A 19,238-nucleotide genomic window follows, 5' to 3' on the forward strand; every position below is an offset into this window, starting at 1 on the left:
ACCCAGCAGCTGAGCTGAAGCTGCTGCCCAGGCTCCCCGAGACTGGGGTCGTGTTGTGACCCCCGCGCTGTGTCGCTCCTTGTCGTGAAGAGTGCTCCTCAGTCCTTGTCCCCTGGGCATCACGCTGTTCTTCCCGTTTGTGTTTGCAGCTGAAGGAGCAGAGCCAGGCGTGCGGAGGGAACATGGGGTCCATAGAAGAGCTGCGGAGGGCCATCTACCTGGCGGAAGAGGCGTGCCCCGGCATCTCCGACACCATGGTGGCCCAGCTCGTGCAGCGGCTGCAGAGGTAACTGCCCCCGGCTTCGTCAGGCTGGGCGTAGGGAGACTTTCCACACGGAAAGGACCAGAAGTCAGTTTATCAGTTTGGTGCTTCGTTCTTGGTCTGTGTGTTCCTGTTGTCCTCTAGGACTCAGGGTTGAAGCAGAGTCAAGCTAGAGAAGTCTTTTGTTCTGAATTACAGGATTCCATGAATTAATGTTATGAACCTGGAAACTACTGGAAGGGAACACAGGACATCATGCGCTTGTAGCTCTTGCCACAGAAATACAGGATGGCTTTAAAATATGTCTGTTCTTAATTATGCAGCATAATAACTAGTCAGAGAGTGACGGTGCTGAGCCGCATGTGTGTAACTGTCCATTTGGTTTTAGGCCTTACAGTTAAGTGTTCAAAAATGCCAGGCGTTTTGGCTCAGGGAATGCGACCAGAATGGGCACGGGCCTGTTCTTTCCTGGGGCAGCAGAGTGTGTGGTGCTTGGAGGCCTTGCTGGGAGGGGCTGGTCTGTGCCAGCCTGCAGGGAGTGCCTGTCCTTGCCCGGTAGCCCTTATGCTCCAGGTGAGAAGTAAGTGGAGGTGACTACCTGAGCCTTCTCGGTCCCTTCTTAGCTTATCTTAGGAGTGTCTGTGTGAAAGGAAGCCACTCCTGATGGCCATCCCAGCATAGGTGCAGTTGTTTACTGGTGCTTGGGACTGGAGTTGTGCTAGCCAGCTGCTCTGTGACCATGGGTGGTTTGTGACTGGGCTTTCTTCCACACTCCAGGGGCAGAGGACCAGGTATCCAGTTGCTTTGACAGCCCTATTCCAGGGTCTCATGACTATCGCCCCTTCCCCAGGAGGGCTGAGCCTCGGTGATAATAAGGAGCATTTCTAGGTCTTTCTGAGATTGTCACTTAACAGCACATGAAGTTTTGGGGCACATGAGGTCCCTTTTGCCACTTGGAAGTAAGATCATAGGGCTGCCTACTGTCCTGTGATGTGTCCCTTCTAAATGGGGACATCAGGAGAAAACCATAGTTCTGATACTTCACGTTTATTCTCTTGAACTCAAGTCCGTTAGTGAAAGACATTTCCACGTTTTAAGTTGCTTTAGAGTTTTGGATGGAAAAGAAAAATGGTTTACTAGGCTGCCTTTGATTTCTCTTTTTTTTTTTTTGAGACAGGGTCTCACACTTGCCCAGGCTGGAGTACAGTGGTACAATCATAATGTACTGTAGCCTGAAACTCCTGCGGTCAAGCAATCCTCCCTTTTTAGCCCCCTGGGACTACAGGCGCACACCAGCCAGCCTAGCTAATTTTTTAGATTTTTTGTAGAGATTGGGTGTTGCTGTGTTGTTCAGGCTCATCTTGAATACCTGACCTCAAGCAGTCCTCCCGCCACGGCCTCCCAAGGTGCTGAGATCAGAGGCATGAGCCACCACACTCACCCCAATTTTGAGGCAACTGAAGTGATCTTCTTGGGTGACCCCCCCCACACCTTTAATACTAAAATCAATATAACAAATTACAGGGATAAAGAAAAATATAATAAAAAATCATCCATGTGCTCACCCAAACACAAAATTTTTGATTTCTCCAAGAAACTTGGTATTACTTTCATACCTCATTCCAGTGGCATTTATTTCTCATTAAATAGAGCATGTGGGAAGCTGAGGCAGGAGGATTGCTTGAAGCTCTGGTGTTCAAGATCAGCCTGAAAAAGAGCAAGAAAGACACCATCTCTACTAAGAAAAAAAAAATAGAAAAATTAGCCCAGCATTGTGGTGGATGCCTGTAGTCCCAGCTGCTGGGGAGGCTGAGGCAGGAGGGGATCGCTTGAGCCCAGGAATCTGAGGTTCCTGTGAGCTATGATGAGTCCACTGCACTCTGCCTGGGCGAAAGAGCAAGACTCTGTCTCCTCCTCTACCCCTCCCCCGGTCCCCCCCAAAAGCAAATAGAAGTAAACCAGAAACTGGTGGTATTGTTATTATCTTGTTTGGGATTTTGTTTTGTGTTTTTGTAGTTAACTTTTAGAACGGATATTTTCCACATTGTCCAGGATCGCCTGAAATTGTTATGAATTCTTGCTATAAGTGACTTGATTTCCCCAGCAGCTCCAGAGCACAGATTGCATGGACTATGCATATTTAATCAACATGGGTTTCCCAGTTTCAGGGCCCCCTTATCTCTCTGTTTCTCTTGCTTTAGTTGTTAATGCAAGTTGATCTGTACCACTCTGTCCAATAGAAATATAATGGGAGCCCCACACAGAATTTTAAATTTTCTAGGAGCCATAATAAAAATATTAAAAAGTGAAATTAGTTTTAATAATCTATTTTTAAATCTGCTACATCCACAGTGCTATCATTTCAACATGTAACAATACAAACAGTTATCAAAAAGATCTTTTACATTCTTTTATTTTTGTACTAAGTCATTGAATGCAGGGTGTGTTTTACACTTAACAGTGCATCTCTATTCAGACTCAGCAAATTTCAGAGTCTCAGTAGGCGCTTGTGGCTGGGGCTTTCCACATTTACCGGAGCACAAGTCTGTAACTACCCTGCGTCTAGTGTATGTTGTAGTTAAAATTTTAGTTTCCAGTAATACATTAGAGATACTGAGTTTACATTCTTTCTTCTCGTCTCGAGACCCTTCTATCTTGCTTTCTTCCCTGGGTGATGAGTGCACCCTCTTTTTCCTCAACCCTCAGATGGCCTGAGTATTGGGGTCCTTGTCTTCTCCCTGCAGCCTTGGCTGTGGCCTCCTTTTCTTCATGAGATGCTCCAGAAGCTCTTCCTGTGGGTTTGTTTGCCACTGACAGGACACAAAACCACAGGGGCTGTTGGTTGGATGACTTCTTACTGGTTTTGCTCCCAAACGTGTTCTTTCAGGGGATGACCCCAGAAAAAATGAGAACAGACTCTTGTCTGAAGCATTTTTGAAGCCTTTCTGTCTCTCTCAGTTTGAATTAATGTTTGGATTCTTTTGTGTGTTATCAGCTCATCTCACGATTGAGTTATTTATATAATAGTTCTTGAAATTTGAGTCCTAGGATTTGTGGCTAAAGCATGCTTTAAGAGGATCTTATGTAACTTTGTTGTTTGGGATAGTGCCAACTATTTTGAATGCCTCAAAAGAGGAGCTCTAGATTGGAATGTTTTGAGATGAGTCTCATTGAATTGTCGTCAGCCGCCTCCTAGACCTGAATTGGTCAGTTTTGAGATGCCAGAGGGAATCTTAACCATGAGGGAGCTCACCTCCACCCCTTTCTTGTATTCTAAATCAAGACAGTATTGTAGAATTTTTGAAAGAGAAATTACTCAAGATGTCACCACTCCAGCTTGTTCATTATTATCATCATCATTTGATGCATTGCTTTCTGTTATATATATGTCATAAACTTACTCAATTTTCTTACCTACTTGCAAATTACAGTGAAGATATGATTTTTATATAATTTTTTAGATACTCTGTATTATCTAGGATTGAGAAATTGTGCATATGAACTGTAAGCACACATACAGGTTGAACATCCCAAATCTGAAAATGTTCCAAAATCTAAGACTTTTTAAAGCATCCACATGAGGCTGGGAGGGAATACTCACTGGGGCATTTTGGACTTGGGATGCTCAGGTAGTCAGTATCATGCGAATATTCCCAAATCTGAAATCAGACACACTTCTGGTCCCACACGTTTAGGATAAGTGATACTTGACCTGCAATTTTGTATATACTTATTAATTTGTGTATATTTTTTATATTGCTTAAATATAGTAATTATAATTTTTAATCTCCAGTAATTTCAGTTTGCAAAATTTACTTAACTATTTCTCTACTTGTTGGGTATCAAAGTTGTTTACAAATTATTATAATTATAAAAAACCCTGAGAGACATCTTTGTGCTGCAAATACTTTGTTTCTCATTTGGACCGTATTTCTGAAATAATTCTAGGAAATGAATTACTTGGACCACATCAATATTTTTGTGGCCACAAAGGGTATCCTGCACATAGTAGGAATGTATATGCATCCCTGGAACCATACTGTGTCATCTGGTCTTATAGATTTTCAATTTGAAAAATTGATTGTAATTAAAGGGTTATTATTTACTGTTTTGTTCACATCTCTTGAGAATGGTTGAACACATTCTCACTTACATGCTCTAAAGTTTTGTGTTGGAGTTATGAAAATTTTCTCAATCTTTTAGTTCATTATATAAAAGATTTATTAATCCATTGATATTTTTTCCACTTATTTTTTTGTGTGTGTGACTTGAGATTTTGTATAAAAATGAAGATTTGGGCTATTATTTGAAATTTTATAGGGGGGTTAGATAAATAATTTATTTACTTCTATTTCTCTGTTTGTTTTTCCCCTAGATATTCTCTAAGTGGTGGAGGAACCTCATCCCACTGAAATCCTTTGGCATTTGGGTTTTTTTTTTTTTCCTTTTTTCTTCTTCATCCTCCTTCTCTTTAAAAGTCAACGAGAGCCTTTGCTGACTCTGCTGAAGAGGTGCGCCATGGAGGGGCCACCCCCAAAGCTGCGGGCGCCTGTCGGGACACACACGGTCCTCCTGTGGCACAGCCAGATGAAGTCTCTCAGATGGGGTGGGGAAGGGTCAGCTCCTTTGAGCGATCATTTTATTTTATTCTCGTTTTTAATTTTACCCATAGTGCACATATTCAAGGAAAGTGTCTTTACAAACAAAAACCCTGAAATGTATATTTGGGATTATGATAAGGCAACTACAGACATGAAACCTCAGGTATCCTGCTTTAAGTTGACAACTCCCCCCGGGAGATGGAGAATCGCTCTGGTGGATCGGTGTACAGATTTGTATATAGTGTCATTTTTACGGAAACCCCTTCGGCGTGCATAAGGAATCACTGTGTACAAATTGGCCAAGTGCTTCTGTAGATAATGTCAGTGGAGTAAATATTTGACAGGCCATAACTTGAGTCTATTGCCTTGCCTTTATTACATGTAAATTTTGAATTATGTGACCAGTGATTTGGGTTTTATTTTGTATTTGCAGGGTTTGTCATTAATAATAATTAATGCCCCTCTTATGGAACACTCCTATTTGTACCTCAACAGATGCAAATTTTCCTCTTGTTTGCCCTGCCACCCTTTTTGGTACACTTAGAAGTTGATTTCCTTTTTCATTGATGGTACTATTTCTTAGTGTTTTAAATTGGAACATATCTTGCCTCATGAAGCTTTAAATTATTATCTTCGGTTTTCTCCCCAATGAAGCGCTCTCGTCTAACATTTGTTTGGAATCGTGCCACTGCTGGTCTGCGCCAGATGTACCGTCCCTTCCAGTACGATTTTCTGTTGTACCTTGTAGTGGAATCTGCATATCATCTTTCCCACCTGCAAATGTCTGAATGCTTACACGAATAAATTTTATAACACTTATTTTGTATACTTTCCTTGAAACGTGACTCTTTAGAGGACAGGGCACCTGGTGTGTGTGTGTGTGTGTGTGTGTGTGTGTGTGTGTGTGTGTGTGTGAGAGAGAGAGAGAGAGAGAGAGAGAGAGAGAGAACTTCCGAAGACTCAGGGAGAAGTGCCCAGCTGTCAGAATGCTGAGTGTCCAGGGCAGCTCCCTGTGCGTGCTGTAAAATCGGTCCCTCAGATGGGGTTGAACATTGCTGATGTGTAAAATTGCTCCACCACTCGCTGGAGACTTGAAGGGTTGTTTCAGTTCTCTTACAGGAGCCTATATTAGCTATTTGCTTGCTGTAGGGCCTCACCTGGCAAAAGGGGAAATAATCTCAGAATTCTGAGATGGGAGAGTTCTTATGGCAATCCTTGACTGCTGACTTAGGTATGTGTGGTGTTCTTTTGTGTTTGTTAGCGCTAATTATTGTCATCTCTTGTTGGAATAACAGTTCTGGAAGATTAAAACATTTTACTGGGTGAGCTTGGGATGTAAGCTTAGCTATCTGCTGGTGTAGTGGCCTGGAAGGAACAGGGTGAGGACAGAGACTTGAGCCAGATATTTGAGTGGTTCCAGTTTAATGAAGTCCAGCTTTTGTTTGTGTGTTAGAGGTGGGGTCTTGGCTATGTTGTCTGGGTTGGACTCAAACTCTTAGGCTCAAGCAGTCTTCCTGCCTCAGCCTCCCAGTTAGCTGGGACTGTAGGCTCCTACCACTGCTCTTGGATAATGGAATGTAGCTTTTAAACTCTAAAATTAAATTGTAATATTTTATTAGAAGTAGATTTGGGTTGAACTATTAGATTGTATAAAGGATACATTTTGATTAGGGGAAATAGAACTGAATTGCTAATTTTTATTGTATTATTCTGCAGCAAGAATGTTACTTTGAAGAATAAAATCCGAGAATATAGGTGGGTGCAGTAGTAGCTCATGCCTGGGATCCTGTCATTTGAGAGGCCGAGGGGGAGGATCACTTGAGGCTGGAGTTTGAGACCAGCCTGGGCAACATAGAAAGACCCCACATCTACGAAAAATAGAAAAATTAGGTGTGGTGACACATGCCTGTAGTCCCAGCTACTTGGAAGAGTGAATGGAAGGATCACAGGGGTTCAAGAGTACACTGAGTTATGATTGTGTTATTGCACTCCAGCCTGGGCAACAGATCAAGACCCTGCACCCTCCCCCCCCCAAAAAAAAAAAATTAGAAGAATTGAGACTATTTCGTTTTGTGTTTCTGGGAAGTGTTCTGCATGGGGAACTATTTGTTTCCCTATGTGAAGCATGAGGCCTAAGTCGTAGGTTAGATTCATCCATTGCAGAGAAAGAACCATTCAAAGAAAAATGAATCTGTTTTCCCTTACAGTGAGTGTGCAGCTTATGTGGTTCTAAGAGAGCCAAGGTAGACAGCAGCTTTCCTGATTCAGAGTTCTTCATATTTACGAGAGGACAATGACATCACAACTGCTGATGCCGAAGCCAGTCTCAAATGCAGTAACTGTTTATGCTGCTAGACTGGATTCTGATTAGGGGTGTCGGTGTGATCGGTTAGTAGGCTCTCTGCAGTCACTAGGCTGTGATACTGCACAACTCCATCTCTCAGTAAAACAATAAGTGATTCCGAATTTATTGGAAACATTTTGTGTCCATTTAGCTTCTGGGGGGAGATGTGGTTTGGAGTTTAAAAGCAGATCACCTTCCTGTACAATCTCTTCTGGCTTGTTACTTTCTGTAGACACACAAAACCACTGAGCTCTTTCTAAGGGCATCTGGTTTAACCAAGGAAACGTGTATGCTACTGGCATGTGTATGTCTACTGCCAGTCCTTCATTAAAAGAGAGACCAGGTACCAGAGCTACAACTGGAACCTGCTTCAGACAACATAGATTGTTGTCAGTGTGTAGCCAGAGCGGGGAGCGAGGCATGATAGACAGGTTGACGATCGCTTGCGGGCTTCTCAGTGCCTAACTGCTTTGTTGGTGGCTCATCTGCCTGAGACTGCAGCTGGTGCTCATGCGCTGGTATGGGCAAGTGTTCTACACGGGCGAGCGGGCCACAGCTACTGCCTTTGTGGACCGGCCTGGCCGTGAGTGACTGGTTAGCGTCTGTCCCAGCTGACTGTGCTCAGTGAGGTGGCCCACCAGTGTGGTTTGGGATGACAAGGCTACTTAATGGCCAGGCTGTTATTTTCTTGGAAGTGCCACCTGCCTCCCAAACCCAAGAGTTTTATTCTCAAGTTGCTCTTGTGAAGGATCTAGTCTGGTTCTTTATGTTGCATTTTTTGTACTTTTCCTTTGGTAAAATATGTGGTTGATTTTAAGTTTCCTTAAGAAACATGGCAACAAAGGCAGAGAGCCCTCCAGGGCATGTTCTTAAGCACAGGTACCATATCATGCGAGGGTTATTAAGCTCATAGGAAAGTTATTTTTGTAATTTTGTGTCTTAGGTATAGAGGGTGTGCCTGCCAAGTGCACGTGTTCCTGTAGCTTGGGGTGGGCTGAAGTCCCACGCTGTTGTGACTTCATTTTCCTCTGAGGTCACGTGGGACAGAGGTGCTGGGCACGGATTGGAATCATTCAGAAATACGGAGGTAGGAGACCACTTCATGTCCAAGTAACCTGGAATTTAGTGACGGGACTACTGGAGGGACCATCCTCTAGTGCTGCTCTGCCATCTGGGCAGCTGTCCACACAGGACTGGGGAGTACCCCCCCACTCCGCCCCCCCCCCCCACAGCCCAGGGACCTACTTGGGGTCTGTCAAAGCTGCCCCCATCTTCTGTCTCAGCGAGCGAGTGCCTGTCCTCCCCGCCCTGCCACACACAGGCTGAAAATAAAAACGAGACACAAGGTGGGTTGTTTTGCCTTAGAACTTCAATATGCTGGATCGTGGCGTGAGGTATTTTTATTCCCTTTTGTTAGTACTTCAAACCGTCTGGTACATATTGTAAGGCAAATGATTAACACGTGTGGAGCTACTTGTCCGTGGGTCAATCCCTCTTTCCACGGACACCAGTCCCAGCCCTGCAGAGCCGGTGGCTTCCTGTGTCCTGGGTGAGTAGCCCTTCCCAGCGGTGCTTCAGGGCACGGAAGAGACGGTGTTGATTGGCCACGGCCTCCGGATCTTTCTGCACTTGCATCAGGAAGGGCTTGCGAATGCTAAGGGAATAGCAGCCACCCATCACCGGAGAGAACGGGCAAACGCCTTCCAAGTCGTGGGCCCGAGTGGTTGGAACCGTGTTCCCTGTGTAGTCCGACTGTCAGGGAGGTGCAGTGTCCTACTGTCGAGACCCCATGCCCGGGGGGAATGAGTAAGAAAGGTAAATGTTGCTTTTGCGGACAGGCACGATATATATACTACTAGAGGGTGTGCAGTGTCCGCCACAGTTGCAGGAGGAGACAAGAGTACCAGGGGACTACGTACCGTCACGTCATCGTGCCTCTGCGGCCACGACGCTCACAAACACGCTCGTCACGGAAACATATCATCAATGACATACAGGTTTTCATGCTTGTGACATGGACAGCAAAACACCACAGCATCTTCCCATTGTACACGCCACTCACAGTACAGCGACAGTCCGGATATTGCACTGCATTTCTGCTTCCCGTAACAGAAGACAACCCCGCTACAGTTTGTGAATAGTAATCACCTAAAGGATTTGGTCAACTTGTGCCAAGGAGGAGGTGGAGGATAACAAGTGTTTTCATTGGAGCGTGATGCCCCTAAGGGGAACGTAGTGTGCTGCAAATTGCTTATTAATCAAAGAAGTGAGTCCCACTAACTGCCTATTATTATAAAAGTAGAAAGATTGAAAAAAAAATCTGAAAATGATCTCATTTACTTAAGACTGTGCCACGTATATCGCAAACACTGGAAAATCGAATTTTTTAAAATGCAGCAGCCTGTAAGATGAAAATAATAAAAGTTTCTTTAAGAAAAAGAAGAGCACTTGCCCTGTCTCACGGTTGAACGGATGTGTTTGTACTGCTTCTGAGATGCAGCGTGGAGGAAGAAATGTCATTTGGCACTCTTTTAATGACAATGTTTTAATACTGTCACAAGCTAAGTAACAGCCCCCCGAGAGAATGATAGACGAAACGCCACCCGGGCCTGGAGCTGGGGTCACTGTTCCGTTCAGATGAGAAATTAACAGCTGAGAGGACAAGGTTAAAAAACGCTTCTGTGGAGACAGATGAGAGTTGCAGTAAAACCGGGTTGTTTTTCAGACAGGTGTTAATTTTACTAGGCTTCATTAATACAGAAGAAAGTAAATGTCTTCCAGGAAAGCGGCCACTGCAGAATCGACCAAACGTGTCTGGCTGTCAGTACACGTGAGATTCTTTGTGGCTCAGAGCGTGGGCCTGTGAGGCTGAGCTGGTGGCACTTCGGATCACTTCCATCCACCTGAAACAGAAGTGAAATAACTACCATGGACCATGTTTTATAAACTTTTTTTCCCCCTTGTTTGGACAGCTTCATGACACTTTGGCCGTCACCACCTACAAACACACAGCATGCTGTAATACCACCTGGTTTGTAACCTGCCATGCCAGCAGGAGGGTTTGGAAGTGAACTCCTAGCACCTGAGCAGAGGGTTCTTCCAGTTGTTCCTGGGGAACACCATTTGAGAACCATCCGCTGGGCACTCTCGTTTTGTAGGGAGTACTCTGGAAGTACTCAAGACACATGTGCCTTGCCTAGGTGACGCCATCCACTCCCCATTTTGAGTAGTTAGGGCTGTTGAAGAGAATTCCTCATCCTCCTCATCGGGAAATTGCAGAGAATGTGGTGTGCGTCCTATCTTGCTTAGTAGAAGCTCCCTTTTATACTTATGTGTATTTGCCGTATAGCAGTGGTTCTCAGCCAGCAGCGATGTTGGCCCCAGGGACATCTGGTGAAGTCTAGAGCATTTTCAGTAGTCACAACCGAGGAGGTGCTACTGGCATCTACTGGGTGGAGGCCAAGGACGCCGTGAACATCCTACTGTTTGCAGGACAGCCTCCCCAACTCATTATCTGGTCCAACAGGTAAGTAGTGCTGAGGACACCTGGGCATGGCCAGCTTCCTGCCCTTGTGGGGAATGCTTACATTAGAAATTTCTTCCTCCAGGCCTTTTAGGATCTTAGCACTGCAAGTCTGTGATAAGATCATCCCACTCAGTCCCTCACTCTGTTTTCTAGGCCAGTGTCAAATTTGAGTATTACTACCCTCTAGTCTAGGATCATTGAAATTACTATCCTCTAGTCTAGGCTCTACTTGAAATTCACATTTCAAGTAGAAAGTCTGGGGACGTTCACCCAGACTTTCTACTTGAAATGTGAATTTCAGAAACCGCCAATAGCCTGGTGGTTTCTTTTATTCCTTGGCTGAATGAAGGCCCTGCCCCTTGGTTCTCACTACACCATGTGGGAGTTTCACCAATAAGGTAACCCTAACAAGAACCAAGATTTTTTCCCTTCCTTGTATGGTCCATTGACCTGAAACAGCCTTGTAGCTATAGCCCAATCAAGAATATTAAGACTTGGTAGCTACAGCCTAAAAAAACCTGACGTTTTTGCCCTTGAAACGCTTTCTTTGGGTCTAGGTGGGTCCGGCCAGGCCAGCAGAGCACTGGAGCCCCTCTCTAGTTCTGCCCACGACACACAAGTTAGAGATGTCTGGGCACCAGGTAACACTGTCCAGGGTAAGGACCCTCATCACCCTCCTACCTGCTGCTACGAGAACAGAGTTGCACACGGGCACACATCTAGCGCCTCCCTCACATGCTGGCATTTGCTAGAGGAATGTCCTCTTTTACCAGGCCCTGTGTGTAGGAAAGAGGACACTTACCTTTCAAACGTGTATTCACTTTCCGCCCTGAAGTAGTACACGTGGGACTTGAAGTGCAGCTTGAACACGTAGTCTTTGTGGATGTTCTCGGACTCCGAGGGGATGGTGAGCGAATACCCGAGCAGAGGCAGGCTGGCAAGGGGATGATTGTCCTGGAACGGGGAACAGAGTGGCTCTGGGAGGCAGCCTTGGGCGGCAGCCACCCCTCCCCCAGCAGGGACCCTGGGAGCCCAGGCAGCTCCACCCTCGGCTGCGGGGCAGGTGGTCCAGCTAGTGAGTCCCTGCCAGGACACAAACTGTCAGTGACCTTCAGCAAATGGCTGATGTCAGCCTTCGCTTGGAGTTGAAGCCCCTGCTGTCCATGGCCTTCCCCGGGGGACAGGTGGCTTCTCCACGCTGGGCCAGGTGGCTCAGCAGTGCCCCTGAGAGACAAGAGGTACTGCGTGGAGCCCCAGGCCCGCCTGCCTGGTGTGGGGCACTCACCTGGTGTGACTTGTAGAAGAACAGGCAGAAGTTTGTGAACACCACCCACAGCTTCTGCCACCCGTTGCTGTTTTTGAATTTCCTCAGCAGGTTCCCAGACAACTGATTCTGAAAGACAAGGAGGCCTGTAAGAAGCACCGATGGGGCCAGGGCCCGTGGCCAGGTCTGGTCCTAAGAATAGGCTTCCTGCAACTGAGACATGTCCACGACTTGAGAATGTGGGCCCTACTGCTCCCTGGTGTGGAGAAACCCTTGGTTGATGGTACAAGCCTGAGATGCTTGCTTCTTGTCACCTGGTAGAGGGTGCACTGAGTCCCCCAAAAAGATACACTGAAGGCCCTAACCTCAGAAGGTACCTTATTTGGAAACAGGGTCATAGTAGATATAATTAGTAAAGATGAGGTCACAGTGGGGTGGGCCCTAAATCCATTGGGAGTGGTGCCCTTTGAGAAGCAGCCCAGGGATGCTGCCTTGACCACAGAGGCAGGAGTGAGTGATGTATCTGCACGCCAAAGCACACCAAGAACTGCCAGCAGACAGGAGGAGAAAGAGCCTCCTTTACTGGTTTCAGAGGGAGGGCAGCCCTGCCCGGGCCTTGATCCTCCAGGAATGTGAGAATTTCTGTTTTCAGGCTCCCAGGTTGTGGGACTTTGCCCTGGGACAGAAAGCGAGCAGCTCCCGCCTGCCCTCTAGTGGGCCCCGGGGAGGCTGCAGCCCACCCTCCGCTGACTGCAGCCGCCGGGCCTGAAGCATGGCAGAGTGTGCAGGGCCAGCCCTAGAGCGTTCTTGGGACAGCGCTGGCAGCCCGGCATGGAGCAGGAGCACAGGGCACCTGTGTCCACGCTTCCGACAAACGTGGCCCACTCGGTGATATCACTTTGACAAAGGGACCAAGGGAGACTCAGAGGTGGGAAATGGAGGGTGGGAGGGGGGCCCAACCCCGTAAAGGTAATTAGTGCTGCTGAAGTGTTCACTTAAAAGGGGTTAAATTGGCAAATTTTACTTTACAGGTATTTTACCATATATATATATATACACACACATATATACACACACCTCTGAGGCTATTTTGTCCTATCCCTTTGGGTCCCCACGTAGGTAAGGACCCCATGCTAGAAGCTGCGATGATACAAGTTGAACCGTCTCTGCCTCCCATTGCTCAGGGTCTGCTGGGGTGACAAAGGTGAGCCGTGGGGGTGGACACACGCCTGGTGCAGGGAGAAGGACCTGCAGACAGGTAGGGGGTGGCGGGTGTCCAGGCTGAGCAGCTGTCTGGATGTGATACTATGCAGCAGCGCAGGGTCACACGCCATGGGGTGAGGACAGGAGCACATTTTCCTTTCTTTAGGGTTTTAATACTCAATCGAAAACTTCAGATAAAGTCCAAAAGATTTTTCTCAGACGTAATTAACTCTGACACCAAAGCCAGCCCCATAGTGTGGTTGATGGGTCAACCACATTCCAGGCCCACTGGAACCTCTAAATTCTGCCCTTGTCATTCGGGAAGCGAGCGCATTCGCTGTTCTGTCCCAGCGGCCTCCACGTACGCCAGCCTCCCTGCAACGCCCTGCCTCAAGAGGCCGCGTCCTTGTCCAGAGGGAGGACCCTCAGGCCTGTCTGCATTTGCTGCCTTTGACCCAGAACCAGCCGATGTCCTCACGGCCGTGCCAGGGGTCTGTCTCCTCCCTCCCCACAACCACAGTCCCTGCTGTGGGCTGAATTGTGCCCCTCGCCAAGTCCAAACCCTCAGTGCCTGTGAATGGAAATAGGGTCTTCGGGACCTAAACCCGAGGGGACATTTGAGCACAGACTGGAGGGACATGCTGTGTCCATAAGCTGGGTGTGGCAAGGATGGCTGCAGCCTCCAGAAGGAACCAACCCCGCTTCCACCTGGGTGTTGGCCTCTTGCCTTCCAGCAGTAAGAGTAAATTTCTGTTGCTACAACTGGTTTGTGGCTGTGTGTTTGGCTGCCATGGGGGACGAATACAGTCCCCACCCCTCTGTTCCTTACATCCCGTTGGTTGGACAAGCTCCCCGCTGCCTACTGCCCTGAAGCTCTAAGCGTAAAAGATGATGCTTGTCCTGTCTCAGACCCTCCGCTGGCTCTAGTGCCATGGCTGAGGCCAGCACATCTTTATGCTGTCCCCAAACATCCCCTTCCACGAGCTTTCTGGGCAACAGCTGTAGTAGCCCTGAAGAATTGTTTTGAAAGGCTGGGAAGTTTTCACAGCGAGGATCCGGGAGAGACCCATCATCCAAGCCAACTTCCAGGTGTTGAGGCCCAGGGAGTGACGCTCCCAGATGAAGGCCTCAGAAGCAAAATCTTTGACCTTCCCTTGCCCCCCCCTGTCTTGCTTCCCTCCTTCTCCCTTTGGCTGGCCATAGCAACAAGAATCCCCCTCCCCAAGGCCAGCCATAAATCCTAGAATATGACTCTAGCGTTCCCCTGCCGGTCTGTCTGCGAGCTGGCCACAAAGAGATTCTCTAGCCTGCCTCGTCTGATGGTAGGTCGTAAGACCTCATTCCAGAGGGGTCCTGCCCCAACCAGGGGGGAAGAAATGCTATGAAGGGGAGGCCGAGAAGAATGTGAACAGATGGGCCCTGCACGGTCCCTGACCTCAGTCTAGCAACTGAGGCATGGGCCTTCATTCCGAAGGCTCCTGTGTCATGTAAAACTACGATTAAATGAACTTATTACGCGTCTCTTTACTAACGTGTCTCTTGTTAAAGGATGTCGGCCATGCTCAATAGGATGGCAGGAGGAAGCCACCCCTTCTAGCCCTGCACAGGGACAACCCAGAGCAGCCTCGTCCTACTCACCCTTCTCCTCAGGTTCTTCCGTGACCTGTGACACGGACCCCGGCTGGCACCCACCTGCTGCCTTGCTAACTCTGCCCCGTCCCCATGTACCCGAGTCCTGGGGGACAGCTCCAGGACATGACGTTCGGAGCTTTCTAGGCTAACTCGAGGGGAAAGGAAAGGGGAGCGAACAAGAGAACCACCCACACCCACTCAGCTCTGCCTGCGGGGACAGCCGTGTGTGCTCAGAGACGAGCCTGGCGCTTTGGTCCTTCCTGCCGGGCGGGGCTGTAACAGGCAGGTGCAGGAACCAGCCCCCCTGAGCCGCGGGGACAAGCGCTGTCCCTGGGCCACGCGGCGCTCCCTGCCGGTACCTCCACGGCGATGCTGAAGTCCACCATGGAGACGCTGGTGTTGCGGTGCCAGCACACGTGCACCATGGTGTTGCCGCGGTGAGGCGTCTGGCGCTCCAGCGAGGTGCGTGAGGCACTCAGGTCGTCCTCCGACTCCTGGTCGGCGGCTGTGGCTTCGTCGGGGGACTCTGCAGGACATGGGCAGAAGGCAGCACTTCTGACCTTTCCCCCCAGGAAAAGGAGCCTTCTGATGCCCTCCGAGGAGGCTGGAGGGCTCACGGGGGGCGCACCCTCTGAGCAGGAAGCTGCCGAGGCCCCCACTCGGGGGCCTCCCACTGGCCCCGGCTAGGGAGCCCCTTCCACACCCGGGAGCTTGGTCTGCAGCCCTCGCCCTACACGAGTGACCTCGTGACCTCTCCAGGGACACTGTGTGATAAGCGCCAGTGCCGGCCCAGGAGAGCTGGCCTCCCTCTCCCAAATACTGTGTTCAGGGTTTTACTTTTAGAAAAAGGAAGTGCCATGGACACGAGTCCAGACCCCCCGCCACCCCGCGCGGCTGCGCTGGCCGCACTCACTGTTGTCCGGGGGGCTGCTGGCCAGGAACTCGGGGCTGGGGCCGCTGCTCTTCTCCGCCAGATCGATGGCCATCTGGATGTCCTCGACCCACTTCTCCATCTCAGACCGGGAACTGGAGACAGAGAAGCCGTCAGTTGAGACCACAGCACGCCAAAGGGCAGGCGGGGAAGGGCGGGTCACCCAGTTACCTGGCGGCCACGATGATGGACTGCCGCTGGCCCCGCAGGGTGAGGCAGTGGGGCACCCCCCACTCGTCTTCGCTCTCCTCAATCTGTGGGGCAAGAGTTTGCGATGTCACCGTGGAGTCGCAAGCCAAGCCTTTCCAAACCTTCCTGAACGGGCGTGACCAGTGGCGTTAAGACGAGTGGCGCCACTGCTCGGGGGAACCAGGAGCCCGTGTCGGGCTCCCACTCAGAAAACCAACATCAGAAAGGCCAGAGGGGCCCGCAGCCTTCCCTCTCTCCAGCCCTAGGACAGCGTTGGCAGAAGCCAGTGCTGTGTCCAGACCTGCCGCCCAGGGTTACAGAACAGAGCCCGGAGCGGCCCGTCTCGGGGGCACAGGTGCCTGGCTGGTCCAGCTCCAGCGAGTGGGCACCATCATTGCAGCGTGGTGAGGACTGTCAGGGCCCCAGGGCGAGGCACAGGGCTGTGAGGGCCAAGTTCACACCACGTGGCCCACGTCCACTTCCTCTTCGCCTGATTCTAGAAGGCAGGGGCATCCCATGTGCAGGAGGTGGCGCCTGCCAAGCCCCCCCGGCAGGCTGCCCGGGGGAAAGGCCCACGCTGCGCCCTCGTGGCACACTCACCGTCATGCCGTAGAGCGGGAGCTGCCCGTGGACTTTAAACTGATTCGAGGCTGTCAGCCCCCTGCTCGTGTACAGCAGGACGTCGTTGAACTAGAACCAGGAGAAGCGCAGCGGAGATGAAACCAGCACGTGCCGTCAGTAGGTTTCTCGCATCTTCCGTCGCCCCGCCTTGCCCTCCGCAAGTCCGGTCTCAGCACCTCGGGCTGCTCCCCTGCCCCTAGGTCCCCCCCCCACCCCCGACTCGGGCAGCCTGGGCACCCTGCTTGCCCAGGGTGACATGGGTCCACCAGGACCGGCAGCTCTCGCCACTTACCAGGAAGAACATGCGCTGCTGGAGCCCCTTCCCAGAGAGCTTGCCGAGGCTGCCCAGGCGGATGAACTCCTGCAGGAGACAAGCCAGAGCGTCGCCGAGACCCGACTTCCCCTCACCCGGTCCCCACACCGCACAGTCTCAGTGCTCAGTCCCAATGAACTGCATGCTTGCTGCAGCCCAGGCGCTGCGCTGAGGTCCCCAGGCATTGCCTCGCCCGTCCCAGGAAGCTGGCAGCTCCACCTACTAGAGGGGAAACTGAGGCTCGGGTCGAAGAGCCTGCTGGGGCCTCTCTGAGGATGAGGACTGTCACATAATCCCCAGGCTCCACGGGGTTCCCCGCTGAAAGGAAGATGACAAGGACCCCGACCGGTTCTCAAAGAAGAAGCTATATAAAAAGTGGCAGGAGGGACCCTGGAAGGCAGAGAAGCCACCTGAGTCCTGTGGCTACAGGAATCTGCCCACGATTTAAAACGCTGCTTCTTAAGAACCAGTAACAGGCAGATGCGTCTAAGGAACTCTCTCTCGTCCTTACACATGGAAAGTTTCTCCTCAAAATAACAAATTCTTTACAAATGCTCTGTTCACCATGTGGCTAAATATTTTATGATGTTCAAAGTGAGGAGAAAATAATAGCGATTCCACAGGGCGTTTCTAAGGGTTCCTGATGGAAGGGCAGGCGAGGCTGGCAGGTGCCAGGCCTGGTGGGATCTTGCCACCAGCACAGCTGAAGCAAATCCCAGCCTGAATTCCACCCGGCCCTTCCCAGTAACCTTCTGACGACCTCTAGCAGCTCGGCTTCCAGGCAGTCATGTATTGAGGCCTCCTGATAGAAGTACCCACACACACAGGGGACTTCCCTCGAGTGCCCGGGGTTACACGGATTTAACGTTTCCCGGGCAGCTACCTGTGGGATCAGACCCCAGGCCCCGGCACGCGGGACCCCCGTCTGCAGGTTAAGGCGGGCCTGCAGCAGGTCAGCGTGGCTGCAGTTCCCCAGACCTGGATGGTGTGGGACTTGAAATGGGGGGGCTAGCAGCGTAAAGATGCCATAGAGAGATCTGCTAAGACGGAGCAACTGAGTATCTGATTCCTCGGCAATGCCTGCTTCCCAGGAAGGGAATCTGAAAAAGGTAGGCCTCTTACACGTGTTCTGTACCGCACTGGCTGGCCGGCGTGTGTGTGACGGAAGCCCTGCTCCTGTGTGTAACGGGAGTGGCCTGCATCTCACGTGAGGCAGGGCTGGAGAGAGCAAGGTTCATATAGCTAAGTGAACTCACATCTCTCCCAGAATTGCTTTCTGCCTAAAATGTTATTTTAATTTTGAATTAAAATTATGCACAGAACATTGCATCTTAAAAAAAAAAATACTTTTTGGCTGGGCAAAGTGGCTCATCCCTGTAATCCCAGCACTTTGGGAGGCCGAGGTGGGAAGATTGCTTGAGGCCAGGAGTTTGAGACCAGCCTGGGCAACACAATGAGAGACAGGGGTCTCTACAAAAATAGAAAAATTAGCAGGGTATTGTGGCATGTGCCTGTAGTCCCAGCTACTCGGGAGGCTGAGGCAGGAGGATCACTTGAGCCCAGGGGTTTGAGGTTGCTGTGAGCTGTGATGATGCCACTGCATCATTCTAGCCCAGGAGACAGAGCAAGACTCTTGTCTCAAAAAAATAAATAAAAAATAGAATACTTTTCATATTTGCATGGTAATTTCTAGCATACTTTCATATACTAACTCTCTGGCTTTATATCACTATTTTGCCCAATTCTTTTTTTTCCCCCCCCCTTTATCTTCCACTTTCATTTGCCTAGATTTTAAAAGATGAAATAAGCTATCTCAAATCCTCTCTGGGGTATGGCAGGGGGAAAGTAAACAAGCAAATCAACCCGTAAGTATAAAATGCAGAACACGAGGTCAGAGGATTACCGTATCTGCTCACACAATGACTCCCAACAACACTCATGTTTTCCCAGTTCCCTCCCAGGTAGAAGGAAACCGCTGCAGGACGAGGACGTTTTACCTTCGGAGTGTCCGTGTTCAAAGGTTCACATTCAAGCCCCTTAAATGTCCCCTTTCTGTCTTCCCCTGGGCTGCACACTGGCACCACGGCTGCTTACCCTCCCTGGAACCACCAGATTGTCGATGCCAATCAAGTCCTTCTTGAGTTCGTGCAGCTTCTGGAAGTTCTCCATCTTGATCATCGTACCGTGGAGCTGCGCCACCATCTCGGTGATCTCGGCCAGCGCCGCTGGGGAGGGAACAGACATGCAAAGGCGGCGGCATTAATGGCTGGCCAGCTTCCAGCAGCTTCCAGCCCAGCGCTGCAGGGAGGTGCCCTCCTGGAGGGACAACAGTGCTACTTCTCTATAATAAAA

General features: G+C 49.8%; 2 protein-coding genes across 7 annotated transcripts in view; one reads left to right on the forward strand and one right to left on the reverse strand.

Moving 5' to 3' along the window:
• STK24 (serine/threonine kinase 24) overlaps positions 1-5,682 on the forward strand; it is a 109,608-nt gene extending 103,926 nt beyond the window's left edge. For both annotated transcript variants that reach the window (XM_020290263.2, XM_020290264.2), the window contains exons 10-11: positions 150-286; positions 4,638-5,682. In XM_020290263.2, the coding sequence (XP_020145852.2) occupies positions 150-286; positions 4,638-4,674 (174 nt within the window). In that variant the 3' untranslated portion in view covers positions 4,675-5,682. The remainder of the gene's footprint in view (positions 1-149; positions 287-4,637) is intronic.
• A 2,876-nt stretch (positions 5,683-8,558) lies between these two features.
• FARP1 (FERM, ARH/RhoGEF and pleckstrin domain protein 1) overlaps positions 8,559-19,238 on the reverse strand; it is a 277,566-nt gene continuing 266,886 nt past the window's right edge. For all 5 annotated transcript variants that reach the window (XM_076009332.1, XM_012756986.2, XM_012756988.3 and 2 more), the window contains exons 19-27: positions 18,981-19,111; positions 16,866-16,934; positions 16,553-16,642; positions 15,935-16,017; positions 15,746-15,858; positions 15,192-15,358; positions 12,019-12,126; positions 11,536-11,687; positions 8,559-10,110 (exon numbers count right to left, since the gene is read on the reverse strand). In XM_076009332.1, coding sequence (XP_075865447.1) covers positions 10,029-10,110; positions 11,536-11,687; positions 12,019-12,126; positions 15,192-15,358; positions 15,746-15,858; positions 15,935-16,017; positions 16,553-16,642; positions 16,866-16,934; positions 18,981-19,111 — 995 coding nt within the window. In that variant the 3' untranslated portion in view covers positions 8,559-10,028. The remainder of the gene's footprint in view (positions 10,111-11,535; positions 11,688-12,018; positions 12,127-15,191; positions 15,359-15,745; positions 15,859-15,934; positions 16,018-16,552; positions 16,643-16,865; positions 16,935-18,980; positions 19,112-19,238) is intronic.

This window comes from Microcebus murinus, chromosome 13, assembly GCF_040939455.1.
Source record: "Microcebus murinus isolate Inina chromosome 13, M.murinus_Inina_mat1.0, whole genome shotgun sequence".
NCBI lineage: Eukaryota > Metazoa > Chordata > Mammalia > Primates > Cheirogaleidae > Microcebus > Microcebus murinus.